This window comes from Chinchilla lanigera, unplaced genomic scaffold, assembly GCF_000276665.1.
Source record: "Chinchilla lanigera isolate Chin_1 unplaced genomic scaffold, ChiLan1.0 scaffold00068, whole genome shotgun sequence".
NCBI classification, from domain to species: Eukaryota; Metazoa; Chordata; class Mammalia; order Rodentia; family Chinchillidae; genus Chinchilla; species Chinchilla lanigera.
In genome coordinates this window covers 8,117,646-8,144,563 of record NW_004955469.1, presented here as the reverse complement: position 1 = coordinate 8,144,563, position 26,918 = coordinate 8,117,646, and the positions used below count along the sequence as shown (strand labels likewise).

General features: G+C 39.6%; 1 protein-coding gene across 1 annotated transcript in view; it reads right to left on the bottom strand.

Annotated features, from left to right (window-relative positions):
• Positions 1–5,580: 5,580 nt before the first annotated feature.
• The window catches only part of Rab10 (RAB10, member RAS oncogene family), an 81,749-nt gene continuing 60,411 nt past the window's right edge, over positions 5,581–26,918 (bottom strand). Inside the window, exons 4-6 of the mRNA XM_005400418.2 lie at positions 15,805–15,894; positions 14,619–14,720; positions 5,581–8,051 (exon numbers count right to left, since the gene is read on the bottom strand). Of these exons, the coding sequence (XP_005400475.1) occupies positions 7,968–8,051; positions 14,619–14,720; positions 15,805–15,894 (276 nt within the window). The 3' untranslated portion in view covers positions 5,581–7,967. The remainder of the gene's footprint in view (positions 8,052–14,618; positions 14,721–15,804; positions 15,895–26,918) is intronic.

Sequence of the window (26,918 nt, the reverse complement as noted above, 5' to 3'; positions counted from 1 at the left end):
TACTAAAAGTAGCAATTTCCTTTCTATTTTTCTGGGCTCCACTTAATCAAATTTTGGCCTTTGGACTAACTCTCTACATTTCCTAACATTCTCCCCCTTTTTCTTATTTCTTTTCTTTCTTTCTTTTTTAATAATGTTTGTTTGTTTTGCTTTTTGAGACAGGGTCTCACTATGTAGTACAGGCTGGCCTTGAACTCACTGTCTACTGTAGTCCAGACCAGCCTTGAACTTTTGGTGATCTTCCTGCCTCAGCCACCCAAGTGCTGAGATGGTAGGCATGCACCACCACACCCAGCTTCTCCCTTTTCTCTTTTGGTTGTTTACTTTAATTTCTGAAGATTTTCTTGACTTTAATCTTCCAATTCTTCAATTTTTTACTTGAGCTGAAATTTTTGAGACCTTTTTCTCCTTCTTCCTTTTTTAATAATATCCTTTATGGGTTCAATATATCTCCTATCCAAGAACACTAATCAAAGTGAGTTTGTTTGTTTGTTTGTTTGTTTTAGTTTTCTGCAGTTTCTTTTCTGCTTTAAATTTTCTTTTTCTGTTTGTTAGCTGTTTTACTCATCTTTATTAACATAAAAAAGCAAATATGTGGTCACATGCAAATATCTGTTCAATCTGGGTGTCAGGCATGTGAATTTTTATTAGTTTTTCTGTATGTATGTATGTATGTTTGTATGTCCTCACGGGCTGCATCCCTTGAATAAGGGATGCTCTGCCATGAGCTGGCCTTTCAGTTGGTGATCTTCCTGTGATAGGATTTGGAAGGTGAATCTTTCCCCTTGGGCCGATCTTCTGGAGAACAGTTTCCTGGTCTTCTGCTGGGGAACATGTAGAACTATACAACTCTGGGGAAGAGAGGGGAGAGAGGTGCAGAGGAGCGTGGTATTCAATATGCAAGTGTCCCCTCACTCCTGCGTGTCATCCTGACATCCTGCCTCACATCTGGAGCTCTTAAAGGTGCATTTATGCAAATAACAAGCCCCCAGGAGGGGACAGTGAGGACAGTTAAGGGGCCCCTTATGCTCTATACAGGCTTCCTGTCGGTCACCATGTTTAGTCTACTGCCGCGTGCACAGCTGGAAACCCTGGAACCCTTGGGGTTTTCTTTTTCTCAGTAGTGGGGGTTGAACCCAGGGTCTTCATACTGAACTGTATCCCAAGCCCTTTAAATTTTTGAGACAGGGTCGGACTAAGTCACTAAGTTGCCCAGACTCAGCCTTCGAGTGCTGGGATTACAGACATGTACCTCCATACCTGGCTACTTGGGATTTTTCAGGGCAAATCTGCTTACTCTTTTGGCATCCCCCTTTAAAAACACTTAGGTTGTAACTTATGGTCTCGTGTCTGCTCTGTATACCATTTTTTAAAGACTTTGTTATTCAAAGTCTTTTATATAAAAATTATACTTATCACCTCCAGAAGTCTCTGTCCCTCACTTATTTTTTAATATTTGTAGGCCTATGCCTTTAAAATCCTCTACTGCTATTTTAGGGGAGGCTGGGAGAAAGTATTTATTTTGTTTACCTCAAATTCTGGAGGGCTTTGGGCAATCTCCTCATAGCACATTGAAGAAATGCAGTTTCCGGGAATGGCCACAAGTTGGCGCAGTGACTCTATATTTAATTTATAGTTCTTTCCTACACAGCAGTGACATCCTCTTGCCAACTCCAAGAGTTGGAACAACTCCAAATTAATCCAGCAAGGGAGCCACAGAATCGCGGAATATCTCCACTGAACAGAGTCCTGTAGGGCTTTCCATTCACTCTCTACAGACAAGGAATTGGAGTCCCACAGGAGTTGGCTTGTTCATCCAGTATCTGGAGGTAGTAGGTAAGAACTACTTGGATTTAGATTTTAAACATTCTTTTAGAAACTTGTAATTGGTCGGGCATGGGGGAACATGCCTGTATTGCCAGTACTCTAGGAGGCTAAGGTAGGAGGACCGCAAGTTTGAGCCCAGCCTAGGCAACTTTGCAAAAGACCCTGTCTCAAAAAGTGGTTGGGCCGGAGCTGAGGATGTAGCTCAGTTCCAGGAGCTTCATTCCGAAGTGTGAGGGAAAAAGGAAAGGTTTTATAACTGAAATGGCCTTTAAATTGGAATACAAGCCAGGCACAGTAGCATATGCTTATAGTCCCAGCTACTCGAGATGCTGAATGGGAAGTCCAGTTAAGCCCAGGAATTCCAGGCTAGCCTGGACAACAGAGAGCCCATCTCACCCCCTCCCCCAAAAAAGCCATTAACATAGCACCTAGGTATTTAGAAGACTGAGGCACAAAGATCCCAAGTTTAGGGCAGTCTGGACAATTTTGCAATACCCTGCCTCAGTATGAAAGAGAAAGAAACAAACAAACAAACAAACTAGGGATGTAGCTCAGTGCTTCTTGGGTTCATTCCCTAGTACTGCAAATTTTTTTTTTTTTTTTTTTGAGACAGGGTCTTGCTATGTAGTTCAGGCTGGCCTTGAACTAAAAAAATTTTTTTTAATATGAATGCACATTCAGGAATGGTGGAGCTTTCCTGTAATCCCAGAACTCAAAGTACTCCTCTGGGAAGGAAGGCAGAGCCCATCTCCCTCCTAGGGGTGGGAACATACCCAGTGGTAGGAATTGGGCTGGCCTTGGAAGAATGGTGCAGGCTGGCAGGCTGGCAGGCTGGCCCTTCTCTATTTATAATATGGGTAGAGTCTCTTAGCTTGTGAGAGTGTGTGAGAGGGAGGGAGGGAACTGGGGATTGAACCCAGGATCCTCACGCTGAACTACAACCACAACCCCACTTCCTTTTTGAAACAGGGTCTAGACCACTTGAGTTACCCAGGTTAGACTCAAATTCGAGATCCTCCTCCTGCCTCAGCCTCCCAGGATGCTCAGATTACAGCAGTGCACCACCTCACCTGGCCCCCAAGGCCTGTTTTTAGATTTTTAATTTGAGACAGGGTCTTGCTGTGCAGTTCAGGCTGACCTTGAACTATGCAGCCCAGGTTGAGCTCAAATTTGTGGTGACTCTCATGCCTCAGCCTCCCAAATGCTGGGATTATAAGGTATTTGTACCATGCGCAGCTAACTTTCATACCCTAATAAATGTCCCCCACTGCTGAAATCAGCCAGTTGTTTTTCACTGCTCGCAGCAGCAATGTGTGTTCATTAAGCCAAAGGACAATGAAAGCTGGTGCATCACTTGGGAAACCAGCACCAAACTGGAGCAGCAGGAACCTCGGCAGGACACAGTGGCTGAGGGAGAAGACTCACCAGCTGGGGAGGTCTCCAAGCTAAGTGCTCAGAAAACGGAATCATGTGCAACCTAGTTAAAGCTCGAAAGATGATCCTTATCCTAAGGATTTACTCTGTCAACAACTCTCACTGAGTATCTCTTCCAGCTCGTATTTCAGCGGTGTGAGCAGGGCTGCACTAGTGTGAACGCAGGGACGCGGCACACAGACACGGTCTGACCTCGGGTTTGTCCCCAGCACCTGCTATGAACTCACCTGCTGCGGGAGTGCTTGCCGCCCGTGAGCGCCTTCTGCACACGGCCTCACCGCACGTCAGCCTTCGGCACCTGCCAGCCCACCACTGACACAGCGCAACACTCAGGGGCCGTCGTGGACACTGCGGGCCCTGCGCAGGCACAGGGAAACGGCCTCTCCTGTGAGTACCACCATTTCGAAGCACCAACAGCCCCGCTGCCTGCACCTGGTGCCTAAAACGGATGACCTTTTTCATTTAACACTACAACTCCACTTCAAACACTAACACTTACTGTGGAAGGACTACTTGCCAGCTCATCAAAGGACCAAGTGATACTATTTCAGTGAGGAGAATGTCGGTTACTTTTTAAGCAGCAGTATGCACTGTGTGTAAGAGCACTATAAACTACAAACCTCGACTTTACTACTTCAGCTCCAGAAACATCACCAATTTCCAACTTACTAGTGTTTCTCTGGTACCCACTACTGTGTAAGGAAAGATGACTGGCAAATCTAAACTGGAGATTCACTGTAAGGTAGAAGTTCTTGAGTTTTGTGGGAACTTTCCTCAACTTTTGTTCCAATCACATGCAACAGGAAGGCATGGCCTCCCTTGTCACTGCGGTGCTGGAAATCTCACACACCAAGTTTGGGTCCCAAGGCACGGCTTTACTTTCATCCCACACCTCCCCTACATGCTCCTGTACCACTCACCTATTACAAGTTACCTCGAATCAACCAAGGAAGCTGCCACACACTACAGCGATTGCTTTCTTCCCCCTCATCTCTGAGTTTTTAATCACCAGCACTCACAGTCCTAGCTATTACCAAGCAACAAAGGTTCTCCTGGTAAGTCCAGCCAAAGATTGTTTGGGCAAGAATGAGACACAATGTAAAATTAACAAGGTGGTGAAGGATAAAGCAGACTTTCAAGCACGTAGTAGGCTCACAAGAAATACTTCGTCCCTTTCAATTCTTCACTAATCCTGCATTTCCCTCTGCCACCAGTATAGCGAGGTTCTGCTGAATCCTGTAATATGAGACCCCTGATCTTTTTCCTCTTCCAACCCATCTGGATGTGCTTTCTTCAAACACACAGTTCTCAGCACTCTCATGAGCTTATCATGACTACCTACTGCCTATCACAGGGCCCAAGTGTACTTCTGGTCTCTCACAAAAGCCAAGCCTCCCTCGTTTCTTCCACTGCCCTGCCCCACCCCAACCTAGCGAAGGAGCCTACACATGTAATCCCAAGCTCTTCTCCCCACAGAATTTGCTCTTCTATTAATACAGCACCTACATTCTGGATGACTATTAGGCTGATTACTTTTGCTTTTTTTTCTGAGGGGCTTGGTCTATGTAGTCCAGGCTGGCCTCAAATCGACAGTGATCCCCCACCCCAGCCTGGAGTGCTGGGATCACAAGTGTGCACTACCACAGCCATGTAATTACTTTTGCTTAGACAGGTCATAAATTTAAGGGCAGAGACCACCTGTTTTCCTCTACCAATCTTAAAAGGTAGAATCACAGGCCTCACCCTAGACACGTAACAGCACATAAGGTGAGAAGGGGGGGACATAAAAATACTCCAGGTGATTCTTACAAACACTTCACTCTAAGCGCTGTCCTTCCAGCAGAGATAATCTTTAACACAAACATTTATCTTTATTAAATGGTGAGGCCTTAAGATAGTATTCAACATTTGCCAATAGCCAAAACTGTTTTGGTTCCCCAAGCAATAGGAAATCCTTTACACTTTCAATAAGTCAGCCACTGCCAAAGTAAGCATACACCCTCCCAGTCTGGCCTGCCTACCCCATGCCTCGGCTGCAAGTGGCCTCCAGCACGTTAGTGTTAGCTGGAGGTGACTGACGGGGACCATGGCAGCTTCTATTTTTACATCAGGTTGTTCTGCTTTGGAGTCCCAGGCAATTCTTTTGTTTATTTATATAGTTCCTTACCAAAGGTACTTCTTGAAATTGCCTTCTCAGCTTTCCATAGGCTGAAAAAAATCATTTCCTTCTGTTTTTAAAACTTTTAATATTTAGTCTGCTACTATACATTGTTCTCAGGAAATCCAATTCCATAAATAAATGAAAACCAAGCCACACAGTTGGAAATCAAGTTTTGTTTTTATATGAACAGAAGTAGACCATCTAGAAATATTTCAGTTTATTTAAATTGTTAAGGAGAATATGAAACCGAATTTGTAGCTAGTACCAGAGAATGGACTCAACTGTTTGGTGTTTAATGAGAACAGCTTCTACATAGGATCCCAAGAGACTTACAGAAACAGGGCAAAGCCCTAATATTAAGCAAATAAAATTCATGTTTTAAACAGATTATACAAAAATTGATTTATACTCCATTTCCCTTTTTTGATATTTAGAAAGTGCAGATTTAACAAAAGGTAGCCATATCCTTTCTATGTACAATGCCGATTATAATTATGCAAACAACAAAACTTGTCAGTCTGTTACCCAAAATCCCAGTGTTTAGCTCTCAAACCTTAAGTCACTGAATTGAATAAGGATTAAGGAGGGTTAAAAGTAAAAAAAGCTACTGCCACATTCCAGATAAAGGGAAGCAACGAATACATTAACCTAACCACAGTAGGTTTAACCTAAAACTTATCAAAAAGCTTTCATTTCTTTTTTTAGTGGAAAATTAGCAATTATTTGGCAATGCTGCTTTTTACTAGTAAACAATGATAAAGTTAAGTGAAGGAAAAACCTAAGAACAACCACCAGTGAGGCATATAAAATTTTTAGGGCACTATCTGAAAAATTCATGGATTTTCATAACAGATATGTCCCTATGTTGTTTATGTGAGCCAAGAGGTCATTAAAATGTGTGTCACAACACAGAGAGACTTTTCAATGGAAGCTGCTGTCCTAAACTCAGCCTCTGCTTGAAATGAATCATGCTATTCACAATTATTTCAACAAAGGTATCATCTTAGGATGCTAGCAGCATAGCAAACTTAACCTACGCTACCCTTATGATAAGCAATGAAGCAAAACTAGAAAGATGAAGCGAAGAAAGGTCAGGGTTAGAAACAGCTAAAGATCTTTGTTGTCCTTTTTCTAAATCCATGGTTATACAAGTTTTCCAAGAGGATGTTAAGACAGGACTTAAAATTAGTAATTTTCTGAATTATCTCTAAATCTTAAGGTAAAGACAACTTAACACTGAAAGTGTTCTTCAGAGGCCAAATCTCAATACATTTGGCAAACATGTTAATAAAATCCACTCCTCTCCCCCCCACCCTTTTTAAAAACTTTAAACAGTCTTCACTGGGCTACCGAACTGCCAGAGGAGCTGCCAAAACGGAGACTACTCAAATTTAGGTTAAGAGACTAGGAAAGTGAAGAGGATACACACCTCATTAGAAAGACAAACCACAACACCTTCCGAACACTAGTGCATGCAATCAGCTCTTCCATTTCACAAACTCGATGGATAGGAAGAGAACAAAGGGAAGAAGAACACAGAATACAAACAGAACGAAGGCATCTGGGGCAGAGGTTTCAGGGGAGAGAGTAAATGAGGGGAAGACACCAGTTAAATGGCATGGATAGTAGGCAGTTAGAATTTGTCTTTTAGTTTACTTAGCAAGTTAAATCAGTGCTTTATGTTAAACTTGACAAACCTACTAGTTTGCCCCTTTCATTTCTAAGTAACTCATACCGTAAGGTGGTGGGAAGGAGAAGCAAATAAAGCGGCATGCAGGAAGATGAGCCACACAGAGAAAGTGGCCAAGGAGAAGTGGTGGCAGGAATAGTTTTAAATATCAAGGCCACTGAAAACAAGAGTCAGCAAACCAAAGCTATCATTTCTGCATTACCCTTTGTCCTCGATTAACTACTCTGAAAATTACAGCCAAGCAAACCACAAATATTTTAATGGGTTATGTTTGGATGATATGTCTCCTGCACATGCTTCCACCAAAACAAAAAAAGGAAAAACCAAGTAAGTTCCTTTCCACGTAAGGCACAGGACAAAATTAACCCCATTTACATATCTGAGGTGAAAATGAGTGTTTTCCTGGCTTCTGTTTGTTTCTTTTGCTATCACATCTATAGATTATAGGGACTCAAACACATTATCCATGACAGAAAATTCCACTGTTGTACAAAATAAAATTGTTAATTCTAACTTTTATTCTTATACAATTTGCAGAATAGAATTGAAATGATTGCTATAGTTTTAATGTTGATAAGAACTGGATTATAATACAACTGAAATGCAGTGGTGAGCTGAGCAAGTACATTTAAAATGAAGTCGCAGACATGATTTTTCTATACATTTTTTTTGTTTGAAGAAAATTATAATAAAGTCAGCAAGCAGTCACAGATGAAAGAACAAATAAAATAGGTGGACTGGATAGTTAGGATGAGGAACAAAAGTATCTGTTTAGAGTTAAAAATGGACAGAGTGGTTTATTTGCAGCAAGAAGAGAAACAGGTGGTGGATGGCAATGGATGAACAGGAGAACGCTCAGCAGCATTTGCTCTTCCAGCCCGTGACGCCGCCTCCACTGCTGATATCTACATTTTCACTGTTGGGCTCTTTTACGGGGGTCTGGAACAAACACATAAGCAAAGTAACTCATGAAAAACGTATTGCCACAGGAGAGTCAAGATTCAACAGCAATATTCTTATCAAGGTCAAACACACAAAAGGAGGCAGTTACAGTCGCATGAGTTAGGTTTTTACCCCATACAAAGTCAAGACTTGGAAGCTGTTTTTGATCTTCATTTAGCCTGCTTTCTCCAAGCTGTGAAATGTTACACACAATTCCTGACAAGCAACCCTTACTGAAGTTTCTGAAACCATCTCCGCCCCTAATCTCAGTAGATTTTCTCACCACTTAAGCTTTGACCACTGAGTACATTTAGTACTTTAAAAAAAAAAAAAAAAAAAGCATTACCAAGCAAGTTGTATAAAGCCAATGTAACGTCAAATCTAACTTTTGTGTGTGTGTGTGTGTGGGGGGGTACTGGGGATTGAACTCAGGGCCTTCTAAATGCTAGGCAAGCACTCTTACCACTGAGCTACATCTGCAGCCCTAATTTTATTTTTTTTATCTTTATTTTTTTATTGGTACATAGTTGCCATACATAATGATCACATTCATCATGGGGAAATTTGTGCCTCTACATAATACATCTGATTTCTTTTTTCTCATTCCCTGTCCTCCCTTCAACCCTTCTCTCCCTCCCCATTTACAAAAGCTCTGTTGCTGTTTTCTTTCCCTTCCACTCTCTTCCAATATGTCTTCCACTGTGCTCCTTATTTACACTGGGTTTCTCACACGACAGAAAGAATGCAACATTTAAACTTGTGTGTCTGTCATTTTACTTAAGATTAAGATTATAGAGATGTATCCATTTACCTAGAAATGTCTCAATTTTATCCTTTTTATGGCAGAGCAGTATTCCATCATATGTAACATTTACATACATTTTTTACCCATTCATCTGTTGATGGGCATATGGGCTGTTTCTAAAATTTAACTATTATAAATTCTGCTGCTATAAGCATGGGTATGCATGTTACCACTGAGGTATGATGCTTTTAACTCTTCTGGGAAGATACCTAGAAGGGAAGATACCTAGATAGCTGGGTCAAATGGGTAAAATTAGTTTTAGTTTTTTGTTTGTTTGTTTTTTGGGGGTGGGGTTTTGAGACAGGGTCTCGCTATGCAGTTCAAACTGAGCTCACTTTGTAGCCTAGGCTGGTCTCGAACTCGCAATGATCCTCCTGGCTCAGCCTCCCGAGTGCTGGGATTACAGGCATGCGCAACCACGACTGGCTACGAGTTTTAGTTTTTCAAGGAGCTTCCATATGAATTTCCATAATGGTTATACCAGTTTATACTCCCATCAACAATGGAGAAGGTTCCTTTTTCCCCACAGCCCTTCAAGTATTTGTTATTGATTGATTTCTTGAGGACAGTCATTCTCTTTCTGGAGTAAGATAGCATCCCAGTGTTTTTTTTTGTTTTCTTTTTTTTTTGGTTTTTCTCCGGTACCGGGAACCGAACTCACGACCTTGCACTTGCCAGGCAGGCGCTCTGCCGCTGAGCTAAATCCCCAGCCCCCCCAGTGTTGTTTTAATTTGTATTTCTCAAATGACCAGTGATGCTGAAAGAGAACTTTAAAGAAGTAAAACAACCATTTTCTGTTTAATTATTTGCCTTTTTAGGCTGAAGCTTACATTTCTGCACCACTGCTTTAAAAAGGCAAACAACTACATTTAAATGAAAAGGAATGAGCAAAATGCAACGTTACACAATTCATGGGGGAGAAGGATATAGAAAAAAATCTGCAAATCAAAGTTACTTATTTTACTCTTAAAATCAGAAAAACTACACTATCTCAAATGAGTAGCCCCATACTGTATTATGAAAAAAAGTCTCTGTATACTAATTTACAAGCAGAAAAATACACAAAACTGAAGGGTACAGCTTAATGAGTTTTTAGTGTACTTATACTGGGAAACGACCAGATCAGGATACAGAACATAACACCACAACAAAGGCCTTTCTGTGCTCTTTTCCAGCCTCTTAATGCCAATATTCCTGATTTCTATCATCACAGATGAGCTTTTTCTATCCCTGCCCTTTATATACCTGGAACTCAGTTTAACATATTCTTTTGCATCTGACCTCTTTTACTAAGGATTAGTTGTGAGATTTGTCCAGTACATCATCATGAATGGAATATTAAATGCTATGATTTACCTGAGAAATTATTCTATCATGAAAACGATATAAAGTTAAGGTCTTGGGTGAGCCAAGGGGGGAATAACTAAAATAGTCTAAAAACTCAGAAGGTCCCGGAAAAGCCCACCTTAAGGAATTTCTACTTGCCCCTACAGCTTGCCCACCTACTCACTGCCTCCTGCCGTGGGTTTTCCCTTCTCTTGGACCTTAAGGCAACCAAATTACACACTAAAAAGACCCTGTGGGCTTTCCTGAACAACTCAGTTTGCTACTAATACGAACCTGAGAAAACTGTAATAGCGAAGAAGCAAAACAAAAACAAAACAAAAATAATAGTGAAGAGGCAGCTCGCATCCAGTGAACAGCAAGAACACAATAGCTGCACAGGAATTCCACTTTCTCTGGGAACTTTCAGGGATGGGTCAGACAAAAGATATATGGGTGCTTACAACCAGGAAGGGACCTACATGTACTTACTTAACACCTTGCAACCCATCAGTTAACTGAGATCTTTGAAATACATTTTCTGAAAAAACATTTTACAGACAAAGTCTGACGTGGCTCCCAGTTAGGAATAAGACAAGGCTAACGACTGGGCAAAGGAATAAAAAATTTATAGAAAAAGGAATGCAAAGTGATTCTTAAATATATTTTTAAGACAGACATGGTAGCACATACCTGTCATCCCAGCACTTTATGAGCCCAGTCTGGGCAACTTAGACCTTGTCTTAAAAAATTTTAAAAATCAAAACCAAAACAGAGTTGGGGATTACTCAGTGAGAAGGCCCTAAATTCAATTCCCAGTACTGAAGAATGGAAGAAGAAAAAAAAAAAAAAGGAAAAATCTCGGCTTCATTCACAAAAGTACACATTAAATCTGTATTTTTAAAAAAATCTGGGGCTGGGGATTTAGCTCAGCGGCAAAAGTGCCTGCCTGGCAAGTGCAAGGTCGTGAGTTCGATTCCCAGTACCGGAGAAAAAAAAAAAAAAAAAAAAAATCTGCAGATGGAAATATCCAAGTTTCACAATCCACTGTGCTGGTTAGGGTGTAAATAAATAGACATTCTCTGACTCACAGCAAGGCTCTGGGTTCAGTCCCCTACACCAAAAATATTCATGAAAAGGCAGGGGAGAATAATAATATATATTTATTTTTACTCATAGTAATAATTTAAAAATTTGGGCAGATATATAGTTTGGTGGCACAAGTGCCTGCCTAGGAAGCGCAAGGTCCTGAGTTCCATTCCTGGTTTAAAAAAAAAAAAAAAAAAAGGTAAAAACTCCTTACATTGGTTACTGTGGGAGCGGGATGAGGAAACAACAGCTGACAGCATTAAGACAATGATGAAAGTTTTAAATTCCTTTCATTCTAAAGTTAATTCTAATGTGAAGCAAGTGTATGTTTAATGTTTTAAAACTTGTGACTTTATCACATCAAAATATATGTGGTATAAAAAAACACACTATAGGGGCTAGGGATATAGCTCAGTGTCACAAGCACCTGCCTGGCAAGCACAAGGTCTGGAGTTCAACTGCCGGTACCAAAAAAAAAAACCCCTAAAAACCACACTACAGTATCTCCTTCATGGGCCTGCTTACCTGAGGAAGACTTTAGAATGAAACTGTTACTCACTGGCACATCCACACTTTAATCTTTATATAATAATAATAAGGAAGTCCTGCCTCAATGATTAGTAACACTATCCACAAATGACTAAGAATACTATCCCCCGCTCACTGGCAAAAAAAAGCTAACACTAGAGGATCAAAGCATATAGTATGAACAGAAACTAAAGACTATGGAGAGACCAAAAAGCCCCAAAACAAAGGTAGGTGCAGTGGCACATGCCTATGATCCCAGCACTTGGGAGGACGAGGCAGGAGAACTGCTGCAAATTTGAGGCCAGCCTGGGCTGCACAGTGAGTTCAAGACCAACCTGGACAACATAGCAAGACTCTCTTTTTGCTTTGTTTGAAAAAACAAACAAACAAACAATAAGAATTTCATTAACTTTTGTATTGGCTCTCATGGGTCATATCCTGCCTGGTCTGTAACTGGACTAGGAGTACTGGAATACTTTTTTATCCTGACTCATCAATCTCTGAAATTTTATCTTTACTCACTTGTTAAATAACATTTTTAAATTTAAAAATTGATCTTTATAATTTAAAAAACAGACATTAAAATTTCAAAGCAAAGCTGCCTATAAGGGCCAGAGCCTGTGAGTGACTCTGTTCTACAGCTCCTCCTCTTGCCATTGTTACTCACTTCACACATTCTCTAGCCAGGTTGGTACAGATCCTTCCAGAGCTTTGTTTGCTGAACATAACCAAATGTGTGTGTGTACACACACATGCTCCATATTATACAGCATTTAAAAATGAGGTATTATATCGTTTTTATCACTCAATTTACTATAAATAACTTTGTATTTTTAATTTGTGCTAAGGTTCCTGCACTGTCTGAAATCCAATTATTGATTGTGCTGGGGATCAAAACCACATGCCAGGCAAACCCTCTACTGCTGAACTAACTATACTTTCATCCCCCAAACGATTTCTGACCTAACACAATCCTCACAAAAAAAACCATCTGCTTCAGTTGCTTCCCAAACACAATAAGCAGGACACTGACAGACTTGGAAGGGTCTGTCAGTAGTCTGTCCTCTTGAATAACAAGGACTGATAACTGTTGAACATCCAATTACAGCTAACAAATATCTGCATTTCACTCTAAAAAAAATTAAGTTTCTTGGTGTTAATGGTTCCCTACAGAGAATTTAATTTACTTCAATGTAAACACCTAAAATTCAATTTCTTCTAAGTGCTCAATATTTCTAAGTGCTCAGATTTTTCACTGAGTTTGAGACAAGGTTTCAACTCAGTCATCAAATTGCCCAGGCTGGATTTGAACTTACAATTCTCCTGCCTCAGTTTCTGAGAGTGCTGGGATTACAACTGTGTGTCACCATACCTGGCTTTACTGAATTTATATATTGTACACTGAGTCTATTTCAGCTTATATAGTAAATATATATTTTTGGTCTTTTTTTTGAGACATGGTCTCACTATGCAGTTCAGGCTGGCCTTGAGCTCACTCTGTACCTCTGACTGGTCTCAAACTTGCAATGATCCTCCTGCCTCAGCCTCCTGAGTGCTGGGATTACAGGCGTGTGCCACACCCAGCTTCAGTTTATATTTTATAAAGATACCTTTATAGGTATCTTTACCTATAAATGAATTTTTTGCTTTGTTTTGTGGTGCTGGAGACCACAATCAGTAACCTCCGATACTCTAAGCACATACTTAATACTACTATGCTACAACCTATCCACAATAGGTTAGATTTTTGTTTTGTTTTGTTTTTAAATTTTTCTTCTGGTACCAGGAATTGAACTCATGACCCTGCGCTTGCCAGGCAGGCACTTTGCCGCTGAGCTAAATCCCCAGCCCCTAGGCTGGACTCTTAAAAAAATTTTTTTTTCAAAAAAAAAAAAAAAAAAATTTTTTTTTCAAATATAAAAATAAAAACAGTACTAGAAGCAAAATTACATTTTCTCAAACACAATATTTGTTTCTCTTCTGGGACTGGTGTCAGATTTTATCTTTATTTACTTCCATTTAAAATTAAAGTAGACTGAATAGGGAATTCATGACTCAATCATTTCTGTGCATTGTACCTGGGGTGATTTAAGGAAAAATATAAAAATCTGATTTCCCAAATTTTTTACATGTTCCTTATACGTGCTGGCAAGTACTGGGATTCACAAATAAAATCTGAGGTCAAATGAGTTTCTCAAAACCACATTTTCAGCATTATTTATTTTTTTACATTACAGTCATTTTGAAGTGACTGGCTACATGACATGGGAGTGTGTTTATCCCATTCATTCAGTATATAATGCCCTTCATCTGTCTGAGAAGTGACTATGGAAGGACAGAGATCTTCCAGCAACAATAAATTGCTAACAAAACAGATGAACTTTTTATTTTATATTATCCAAGGGAATGCAAAGGATCCTTTAAGAGAAGTAAGGCAGTCAGAGAAAAAGCTCCATCAAAGGTGTATAGGTCATGGGAAGAGCACTTGCCTAGCAAAGTGAGGGTTTGATCCTGGTGTCGGGGAAGGGGAGAGAGAGATAAGACAAAAAACTGGAAAAAGGAATAAGGAACTGGGGACTAGAGAGCAACCTGGAGTTCAGAAATCCACTGCTACTACTGTCTGGATACTTCAGATTGTTAGATGGCTTCTAGCAATCTAGCTAGAAGTTCCTCACTTCACTTTGGAGAATCAGACATTAGTAATAAGTAATCTTTTAGGAACACCACTACCCAAACCCACAATTTTTACGTAAATTCAGTATTTTAGAGATAAAATATTCAACTGAGGCACTCAACACAAAGTAAAAACAGGAACTCACCTTTCGAAGAATATCTTCAGCTAATGTGAGGAACGCCTTTTCAATGTTTATATTTGCTTTTGCACTAGTCTCAAAGAATCTAATACCATGTTCCTTTGCAATCTAAAATGAGGCAAAATAACATAAAATTATCAAATACAGGTTTGCCAACTACTGATTGTAACAAAGTGCAATGTAACTTACTAATTTCTGCCTGTCACAGGCTTCTGACTATCATACTAGGTGAAATCCTAAGATTAAAAAAACCACAGAGGCAAGTGTGATGGTGCAGGCCTATAACCCCAGCCCTGGGAAGGCTGTGGCAGGAGAATCAAGAGTTCAAGGCCAACCTGGACAACACAGCAAGGTTAAGGTTGGCTGGGACTAAATAGTAAGACCTTATTCTCAAAGAATCTAAACATCACTAGAATCTCTGATTATATTTTTCCTTTCAGTATCTTAAATACAACTAAAAATACTATGGCTACAGATTTGGTTCTTATGACCAAAGATCCTGAAATGTCCATTTCACTGGATTAAAAAGTACAGCATGCTCCAGAATGTGTCTGCGTGGTCAGAGGCATGCATGGCCTTGGGTACTACACATGGTCCCTTGCCCTCTGCTCTCTGGTACTGTTACCCCTGCTCGGTTTCCTGGCCACCAAGACTAAACACCATGCTCCACTATACTATTGGTCCTGATGTTTCTGCCTAGAAGCCATGTGACCATGGACTGAGTTTCTGTAAAACATGAGCCAAATGAAACTATTCCTTGAAGTTGAGTGTCTGGTATTGCATCCAATGACAGGAAAGCTAACTAATACAGTGCTCCCATGTATGCTGGATTTACTCTGAAAAACACTCACTCAAATGATAAATTATTGTTTCCAACAGGCATTTAAAAAACTACACGACGCCGGGCGAGGTGGCACACACCTATAATCCCAGCACTCAGGAGGCTGAGGCAGGAGGACTGTTGCGAGTTCAAGACCAGCCTAGACTACAAAGTGAGCTCAAGGCCAGACTGAACTGCATAGCGAGATCCTGTCTCACAAAGACAAAAAAATAAAAAATTAAAAATTAAAAAAAAAAAAAGAAAAACCTACAAGACAATGTCGGTACACTCCATCAGTACTACTATCAAAACAATCAAATGGCAGTAAATCTTCATTAAAAGCCAGTAAATCTTTCATTCAAAGATGTTTACCTGTTCTCCTTTTCCTTTAGGTACAACTCTTTTATCATCCATATCACACTTGTTTCCTAGTAACATTCTTTCCACATCTTCATTGGCATGCTAAAATAGAATAAAATTTTACACATTACCATAAATTACAGCCTAATAGTCTCTAAATATGACTTTCTCAATTTAAGGTCATTTCCACAGCTGACAAATTTTAAAGCAATTACCAAATTTTAAAGCAAAACCAGCTTGTTTTAAAAAGTCTACCCAAATTTTTAAACTACCCAGCAAGAGAGATACAATTCCCAAGTCAAATCCATACCAAATAACGTATTATTTCTCCCCTAGAAGAGACTGTCTACTTTCTAGATATATTCTGACCAATAAAGAAAATATACATAAAAGGTCTGAAAATGAAATCCCTTATGTATATCTAAGTCCAAGAATATGACTTTGCATTTCATAATGTGCATTCCCCTATAAAAGCCTAAATTAAAAACTTTATAGCTTTCAGTCTCAAATGCTACACTGCTACTGAGCTACACTGCTCGGTTACAAAGAGATCCCACAAAGAAAAATGAGTTAAAAACAAATGGCTGCCCCATCATAATCCCAATGATATTTTGGCAGAAGTACAAAGATCCGTCCTAAAATTCATATAGGATCTAACAGGGCCCCTAATAGCCAAAAAAGTTTAAAAAACCAAAAACAAAAAAACCTTTTTCTTTTTTGAGACAGGGTCTCACTATATATTTTAGGCTGGCCTTGAACTCACTACATAGCCCAGGCTGACCTCAAACTTGTGGCAATCCTGCCTCAGCCTCCAGAGTGCTGAGATTATAGATGTGTACATCATGCCTGGCTCCAAAATTACAGTTCTTAAATAAAAAAAATTACAGGGCTAGGGATGCAGCCTAGGGGCCAAGCACCTGCTTAGCCTGTGGGAGGCCTTGAGTTTGACTGCCAGCACAAAAATCAAAGATAGAAAATTCACAGCTGCAAATCAAAATAGTACAGTATCAGCATAATGACAGACAGACCAATGGAATAGAAAGACCAGAAAGAAACCCTCCCACATATATGGTAAAGAGATCTTCAACAAAGATGTTAACATTCAGTCAATGAGGAAAGGAGAGTCTTTTCAACAAAACATTTTAAAAAAAGTTGTTTACATTGCCCCCACAAAAATTAAAAAGTGGATCCTTACTTTACCCCATATACAAAACTTAAAATGGTCTAAAGCTATAACATTTTTGGAAATAACATGGGGGGGGGCAGTTGTTCATGACACTGACTTTGGCAGTGACTTCCTGCACATGATACCAAAAGGAATGACAGTAAATAAGCCAGGTGTGCTGGTGTACGCCTACAGTCCCACCCAGCACACTGGAGGCTGAGGCAAAAGGATGGTGAGTTCAAGGCCAGCTTAGGGTATACAGCAAGTTCAAGGCTAGCCTTGACTACACAGTGAGATCCTGTTTCAAAAAAAATAAAGCCAATAGAGGGGAAAACATTTTTTTAACTTCATTAAACTTCAAGATGTCCGTGCAACAAAGTATTCTATAATAAAGTAAAAAAGCAACCTATGAAATAGAAATATTTCTAAGTCATATGTGATAAGAGATTAATATCTACAATATTTGAAGAACTCAAACTCAACAAAAAATTTTAAATGAGCAAATAGACATTTCTAGTAAGATTTAACAATGAACAATAAACACATGAAAAAATGTTCATAATCTTTAGGGAAATGGAAATCAAAACCACAATGAGATACCACTTTACACTCCTAAGTATGGCCATTAAAAGAAAAGAATCCAGAAAACACTATGAAAAAGAAGATATATATTGGCAAGGGTATGAAAAAATTACAATCCATGTGAACTACAGGAAAGTTTGGCAGAACTTTAACCCAACAAAACTTAACTTTAACAAAAACTTAAACACAGAATTACTTAGTGATCCAATGATTCTATTTCTAGGTATATACTGAAAAGAATTTAAAGCAAGGACTCAGATACAGGTACACCAATGTTTACTGCAACATAATTCACCACAAGCTGGAAACAATCTAAGTGCCCAAAGATAAATGGATATCAAAACATGATATATGCATAAAGGAATATTATTCACCCTTCTGACATGTTACAATACAGATGAAGCTTGAAGACTTTATGGTAAAAGGAAGAAAGTCACAAAAGAACAAACACTGTATGACTCCACTTGTATAAAGTACCTACAATAGTGAGAGATTCATAGAGATGGAAAATAAAATGGTGGTTGCCAAGGGCTAACAGAAAGAGGAAAATAAAGAGTTACTAACTTAATGGATACTGAGTTTCAGAGTTTAGAAAGTTGAAGAAGTTGTAGAGGACAGTGGTGACGGCTGTATTAACAGTAGAACATACTTAATGTCACTGGACTGTACATCCAAGGGTTCAAATTACACATTATAAAATGTGCTCATGACCTAAAATAAAGTAGTTGCAGACAACAGTGTTGGGGCACACCTATAATTCCAGGTCTTCTAGAGGCTAAGGTAGGATTACAAATTCTAGGTCAATTTGAGAAATTTAGTATGACCCTTTCTCAAAATAAAATTTTCAAAAGTGCGACGGCTATAGCCCAGAGATATACTATCTGCCACACATGCAGGAGGCCCTGGATTCAATAAGCAGTACCATGAAGGAAGCAAATGTCTGACAGGAAGCAAAGGTGAGGTTACAGAGGGAACTTTTCTATGTGTGAGTATGAGATAAGCTTAGCAGAACCACAAGCTTAGAAGATACAAAGTATTATAAAGACACTCCCTATTTTAGGGATTCTACATAGTCTTTGAATTTAGGGCCTCCTAATTTATGTTACTAAAACAAAGGTAACTTGGCAAATATTCAATAATCATTAGCAATACACCAGGTGCTCCTAATACTACCATGCAATGTGCTAAGAGTCAATAAGAAGCATTATTAACTTGGAATCTAGGTATGGACTACAGTGGCTTCAAGGATTCTAAGAAAATCTAGGTGTGGTAGCACACATCTGTAATTCCAGCACTCTGGCAAGCTGAGGCATCAAGAATACAAGTTTGAGTCCAGCTGGGGCAACTTGGAACATCAGTGAGACCTGTTTCAAAATAAATAAAAAAGGGCTGGGGATGTAGGATGTAGCTCACTGCAAGGCCCTGAGTTCAATCCCCAGTGTAGCCAAACAAAACGAGCCTGGTAACATTCTAAATTAGGTAAGTAACCCATGACCTCCAAAAAAGTACAGAAGCAGAGATTACAAATGGCAGACTAGAGACTGGCACCAAAACACAGCTTTCCATAACCTGGAATCAAGACACCTGGAAAAGAACTGGGTGAAGAGAAAAAAAGTAGATCTCTGGGAATCAGAAGCAGCTGACAGGAAAACTAGAAACTACAGGGAAAGCAGAGAAATGGAGCACAGCACAGAGAAAGGGGGCAAGCAGTCTGGAAAGCTTACCCAGCTCCTGGGTAGGGTCAGCAACTCCAGGGAGACAACAGTTTGGGCCAGTAGTGCTAGCCCCAAGAAAAGCCCATAGTTACTATAAACTGCAAAAATAGAATTTTTTTTTTTTTATTCTGTGACTCCACATGGCAGGCCAAAATGGAAAAAAAATATAATAAAGAACCCACTATATTTGAGAGGGTTTAATCACAAGCCATTTTGGGAAGGAGTTAACTGTTTAAGACTGAACTATACAACTATACGTACTTTAGGGTTTCTGGAGTCACCCTATCACAGTGACTCGGTAGAAGATGACAAGAGTCCTCGAGAAGGCAAGAGCTAGCCATAGGACCACCTCTGCTATCTCTCCAAGTAGTGTCAGGCCTCAAAGGACACAGAGGCCCTGTCATCCATGGTGAGAAGCTTAGCCAGCTGTGTGTGGATTGCAGAGGCAGCTGAATCTGAACGTGTTGGCTTCCCTACATCCAGCACAAAACACAGCAGTCTCCTTGTTTTTCCAATCTACCAGCATGATCAAGATGTACCTCAGCTTGGACAGCTGCCACAGGTTGGGGTATATAAACCGAGGGGCCTCCCAAAGTGGGGAGAGGCAGCATACCACACAAACCCACAAGTTGTAAAGCTAGGTGGGGAAAGCTGTGATTTAGGGTGCACAGGAGGATACAGAAACTGGCAGCTGCCAGAGTGACAGCACACCATCGGCCAACCACACCCAGCGAGAAAGGTGAGACAGAATTCAGCACCTACACACAGAAATGTGAATGTAAAAACAAAACAGATCTTAGTAGTAGTGACTCATTATCCCTCCCTAATATCTAGTGGATTCTAATACTACAGACCCTGGAAAAAAACCACTCACTGAAAAACACTGAGGATTGTTTTTGGGCCCATTACTATTTTTCTTCTTCACTGGTTTGTTTGGAGTTTGGGGATATTCTGTCCATTTTTCCTTTTCTCTGTTTCTATTTTTCATTTTTAATGTTTCACTGTTTTTCCTTTTCTGTTACTCATGTCTAGTTGTATTAATTTTCTTTTCTTCAACAGGATCCTTTCTATTCTCCTCCGACTCACTTTCTTTTTATTTACTTTCCAATTTTACTTCTTTCATTCTCCCAACCCCACCCTCTTCTTTTCTAGTACAACCACTAGGTTTTAATAATCTTCAGCTATTTAGTTAACTCTATGCCGTTAATGGTGGTATAGTTGTTGCATTCAGTAAATATTTACTGCGCCAGTATTTGGTTTGTCCTTGTGTCTACAATATAATTATAAGATCTCTTACTGGTTTCTTTGACACTTATTACTGCTATCTACATTCCCTGTTTAATGACCTATTTAACAACTGTTTGGACTTGTGACCAAAGCCCACTGTTCGGGATTATGACCTTTTCTTTTGAGACAGGATCTCGCTGTATAGTTTAGGCTAGCCTCAAACTTGCAGCAATCCTCTTGCCTCAGCCTCGTGAATGCTGGGATTACAGGCATGTGCCACCACACCCAGTTTTTGTTTTTACAGTTCTGTACATCTTGTTTATACAGCCTCAATGTCTTTTTTATACAATACACCTGTTTATACAGTACAGTAAATTCTGCTGGTTGTACTGTAGTTTTACATTGTTATATATCAAAGTACTGCATTTAAGAGTTAAGCAAATAAAAGCACAGTCATATAGTTGGAGTTTCCTTTAACCTCTTCTTTGTTCTGGCTACTGTAATGTACATACTATATATACAATTCTTCATTCAACAACCAATTCATTTAATGACCTAGCCCCAGGACAAGAACCCAGTCATGAAACAGAATGTCTGTATAGCCAGAGTTAACTGATTTTTACTATACTGTATGCCAGTATCTGGTATGTCTGTGAGTTATCAACAATACTGTGGTTCAGTTCTGGAGAACTGGGTGCTGCACTAATTGGGTGGCTTCCCTCCCAAATTAATGGAGGTGGCTGGATCTTGGGACAGAGATAAAGGCCTATACTCAGCCATGCACAGAATGCATCGCTGTAAAGCAGATAGTAACTAAACAGATCTTCATTCTAGTAACAAAGTCCACCATAACAGATCTTCAATCTTTACTGCCTCCCAAGTACAATACAGATATGAGAAGACAAGGCAACAGAACGCCTCCAAAAACTCCCAACTCCGAAAAGGTGACCCATAGGGCATCAGTGGGGAGGATATCAAAAGCCAAACAAGTAATTATACTAAACGATAAAAGAGTAGACAACTCCCCCCCAAAAAAATCACTAACAGTAAGGTGCCTGGCAAGCTCAAAGATGACTAACTAACCAGATAATGGACTTAATAAAATGATTAGTGAACTTACATAAGGGGGAAAAAAAAAAAAAACTAGCCCAGCTAACCAGGATGACACAGAACATGAATAACCAAATCAGCAAAATATCAGAGTCAGTGAGAAGGTAATGAAACAGAAATCCAAGAGATTAAAGATGGTACTGAAAGTGTGGGTAACAGAAGTGACCAATGTGAGGACAGAGTGTCAAGTAGAGAAGACAGGGTTGATGCAGGTGATCACATGCTCAGAGATTCCAAAATACATCACAGCCAAAATCTCAGAAGTCACTAACAGAGACGCTATTTTTTGTTTTGTTTTGTTTTTGGTTTTTTAGACAGGGTCTTGCTATATAGTTCAGACTGGCCTTGAACTCACTACCTAGCCCAGGCTGGCCTCAAACTCGCAGCATTTCTCTTAACTCTGCCTCTGGAGCGCTGGGATTACAGGTGTGCAACACCATTTTGGCTCACAAAGACCCTCTTAAAAAGCTGTTACAGAAAAGCGACAATCACTTGTGGTGTGGACTGACACCCAGTGAGCAACCTGGCATACCCAGATGAACTGAATCTGCATGGTGCTGGGTATAGAGGACCCACCTGAGGATTATTGCCAGCAGCATAACAGGCAGAACTGGAGAGGAAAAAGAGGTGCTGTTACAGGACTGTTAGTTTTCCTGGAGGAGCTTGTCACGCTGGCTTTCCTGACAGGAACTCGCTGTTCTCACTGTCAAGTAAGCACTGTGCTGCTGAGGTACAGCCCCAGCCCATGTTCTCATTGTTGAAGAAGTTCAGGACCTTGGTGTCACTGAGAATGACTACGACTACAGTTCACTTTGGGGGAGCTCTAGTGGAGCATCACTTGGAGCATCACTTCCTGGCTCCAGAGGAGAAGATGGTGCACTGTTCAATCTCCTGGAGAAGCTTGTTGCCCTGGCTTTCCTGATATGAACCTGGCTGTTCTCATCGCTGGAGCTCAGGACCTTGCTGTCACTGAGGATGGCTATGTTACTTTTCAGGGGAACTCTGGTCCTTACTTTGAGCGTTACTTCCTGGCTCCAGTGCAGATCCCTCAGCCTGCTAACACAGATCCTTCATTCTGCTGGCACAGATTTTCTAGCTTCCACCACTGACCTTTGGGCCTTCCCAGCATAAATCCATGAAACAGACTTGCATGAGGCATTGTCATGGGCTCTAGGTCTTTAGCTGGACTCATACAAGACATGCAGTAGAACCCAGGCCAACAGCTGGATTTGCTGGGTCTTTAGTGTGTGGACAGATTTCCTGCACTCTTTGTATATGACTCTTTGGGAGACTATTATAAAATAATCCTGTAAATTCTGGGTCCTGTATTAAATTGTTTTCTTTGCAAACCCTGACTACAACATCACTTATAAAGGTAAACCCATTAGACTTAATCAGACTTTTAAATACAAATCTTAAAGGCCAATAGAGCTAGACTGAAGTTTCAAGCCCTAAAAGAAAACAACTTCCAGCCCAATCTGATATATCCTATAAAACTATCTTTAAAAACAAATGGAGAAATAAGCACCTCAAGAAATTCATAACCACTAACCCAGCACTCCGGAAACTTCCTAAAGGTATCCTAGAAAGAGACTATGAAGCAAACAATGCCAAGAATCAGGCCGGGCAATAAGTTAAGGAGAAAGAGGAAAAAAGAAATCAGCACCAGGAAAATAATGCAATGACAGGAATAATAGCTTCCAGTAAGAACTCAATCTGAACAGTCTCAAGTCCATGATCAAAAGGCACAAATTCTGTAATCTCAATCCTCAGGAGGCTGAGGCAAGAAGATTGCTGGAAGTTCAAGGTCAGCATAGGCTACAAATTGAGTTCAAGGCTAGCTTGCACTGTACAGTGAGACCCTATCTCAAAAAACAATCCCCAAAAGACACAAATTGGCAGAATGACTTTAAAAAAAAACACAAAAACAAAATCCAGCAGTATGCTGTATACCAGAAAGACCTTTAATCCAAAAAGAAATTTATAGACTGTCAAAGAATGAAAAATAGTAGCTCATGCAACAGGAACCTAAAAACAAGCAGGAGTAGCTATCCTAATTTCAAAGTGGATTTCATGCCAAAAGAGAGGCAAAGAAGGTCACTACATATTGGCTAAGTGGAAAATTCAACAAGAAATAACAATTGTAAATATATATGCACCAAACACTCATATCCAACTTCATAAAAAAAAAGACTACTGGACATAAAAGATCAGATAAATATCAACTAATTTTAGCAGGGGACCTCAACACTCCATGGTTACAACAGATCAATCAGACCCCCCCCCCAAAAATCAATGAATAGCAGTTGAACCACATCTTCAAACGAACAGACTTAATACTGTATATATCTACAGTGTTCTACTCAATAACAGAATACATATTCTTCTCAGCAGCACATGGGACTTTCTCCAAAATATATTACATCCTACCCCATAAGGCAGGATTACATAAATACAAAAAAAAAAAAAAAATCGAAGTATCTCATGCCTATTATTAGTTCACAGTTCAATGAAACTAGAAATCAGTGGTGAAAGAAACCACAAAAATTATGCAAACACATGGAGATTAAACACTACACTCGTCAATAATAAAAATCAAGAATAAATTAGTTCCCATAGATGGAAATGCCAGCACAACCTACCAGACCATATGGGACACAATGAAAGCAGTCCTAAGAGGGAAGTTTATAGCAGTGAATGCCCACACCAGAAAAACAGTGAGCCCAAATAATAACCCAATGACGCGCCTCAAGTACCCAGGAAAACAAGAACAATCCAAATCCAAAGCTAATACAAATAAGGAAATTATAAAATTTAGAACAGAACTAACGAAACTGAGACCAAAAAAACCAGTATAATGAATCAATGAGTCAAAGAATTAGTTCTTCAAAAGAACAAAATAGACAAACCCTTATCCAATCTTACAAAAAAAGGAAAAGACTCAAATCAATGTAATTAGGTTAAATCATAATAGACATCACTGAAATCCAGAACACCATTACTAACTACTTTGAAAACTTGTATTTCAATAAATTGGAGAATCCAGAAGAAATGGATAAATTCCTAGATATATATGAATTATCCAAACTGCAGCGAGGAGATATAAAAACTTAGAACAGACCAGCAATAGGCAACAAAATAGAGATAGTAATAAAAACTCCACCAACAAAGAAAAGCCCAGGATCCAATGGATTCACTGCTGAATTCTACCAGCACTTCAAAGAAGATTTAATGCCAATACTTCTCTAACTCTAATGAAATTCAAAGGTAAGGAATATTCCAAACTCATTCTTGGAAGCTAGCATTACCCTAATTCCCAAACAAGAAAAAAACCCAACTAAAAAAAAAGAAACACTCTTCAATGAACATAGATGCAAAAATCTTCAAGAAGATACAGGCAAAGAGAATGCAACATATCATCAAAAAGATCATACACCATAACTGAGTAGGCTTCACCCCAGGGATATATGGGCAAATCAATAAATACAACATATCACACACATAAAAAGAATTACAAAAATCACACAATTACCTCAACAGACACAGAAAAGGCCTGACAAAAACCCAACTTCCATTCATGATTAAAAACAAACAAAAACTTGAAAAAGTAGCTGTAGAAGGACTTTATCTCAATCATCTAACAGCCATTTATGAGAAACCTACTGCCAATATCATATTAAATGAGGGAAAAGCTAAAAGCTTTTCCTCTAAAATCAGGAATAAGACAGGGATATCTACTATCACCACTCCTATTTAATACAGTACCACAACTTTAGCCACAGCATTCAGGCAAAAGAAAGAAAAGGGATGGGTACAGGAAAGAAAGAAGTCAAACTATCGTTATTTGCAGATGACACGATCCTTTCCACAAAAAACACAAAAGACTCCAAGAACTAATGAACTAATGCAGCAAGGTAGCAGGATATAAAACCAATATACAAAAATCAATGGCATTCCATACACCAATAATAAAACCACTAAGAAACTAGGAAAAACAATGCCATTTATAATAGCATCAAGGGGGCTGGGGATTTAGCTCAGCGGCAAAAGCGCCTGCCTGGAAGTGCAAGGTCATGAGTTCGGTTCCCGGTACCGGAGAAAAACCAAAAAAATTTAAAAAATAAAAAAAAATATAATAGCATCAAGAAAAATTCAGTACTTATGAATTAACCCAACAAATGAAGTAAAAGACCTTTGCAATAAAAACTGTACTATGAAAAAGGAGGTCAAAGAGGACATCAGAAAGCAAATATATCCCCCATTCCCTGATAGGCAGAACCAGTATTTTCAAAATGGACATACTTTCAAAATTGATATATAGATTTAATGCAATCCCAATGCCCTTAGTTACTTTTCCCTCACTGCTCAGACAAAATACCTGACACCCAAAGTTTAAAGGGAAAAAGTTTATTTAGCTCACAGTTTGTAGAGGTTTCAGCCCATGATTGGCTGGCTCTAAGGCAGAGTGGTACATGGCAGGGGGATGTCACAGAGGAGAAGCAGTTCACTGCATGCAGAAGAGAGCAAAAGCAATAAAGGGACCTTAACAGCATCTTTCTGCCACTTTTATCCTATCCAGATTACTTAGGGCAGAGAGCAGTCACATCATTAATCCTAGTGCCCTTGAGCCTAAGATTGCACCATGAATTAATCCCAGCAGCACACATTCTAGATCCAGCTAGCTCTGAAAAAGCCTCACCTCACTGCCATGAGGCTTTGGGGGGACATTTAGACACAAACTACAACACCAAAATGCCAACATTCCTCACAGAACTAGAGAAAACAATCCTAAAATTCATATGAAACAATAGGTCCAGAATAACAAAAGCAATGCTGGGCAGTAAGAACAAAGCATGAGGCATCTCAATTCCAGATTTCATGTTATGAATTCCAGATGTCATTACAAAGCTATGGTGATAAAAACAGGCTGGTACTGGCACAAAAGCAGCCACGTCAATCAATGAAACTAAACAGAAGATGCAGAAACCACCCCGGCATTTCTAGCTATTTGTTCTTTGACAAAGGGGCCAAAAACACTAGAGGAAAGATAGCCCTTTAGCAAATGGTGCTGGAAAAAACTGGCTATCCATATGTAGAAGATTGAAGCTAGACACCTCCATCTCTCACCATGTATTAAACTAAAATTAAAATGAATCAAAGATCTAAATATTAAAACAGGGACAATCTGCTGGAAGATAAAATAGATAAAACTTGGTAAGGCAGGCAGGGACTTTCTGAACAGAACCGCAACTGCACAAAAAGCAACATCAAGAATCAACACATGGAGAAGTATCAAAAAGCTTCTGTGCAGAAAAGGAAACAATTGA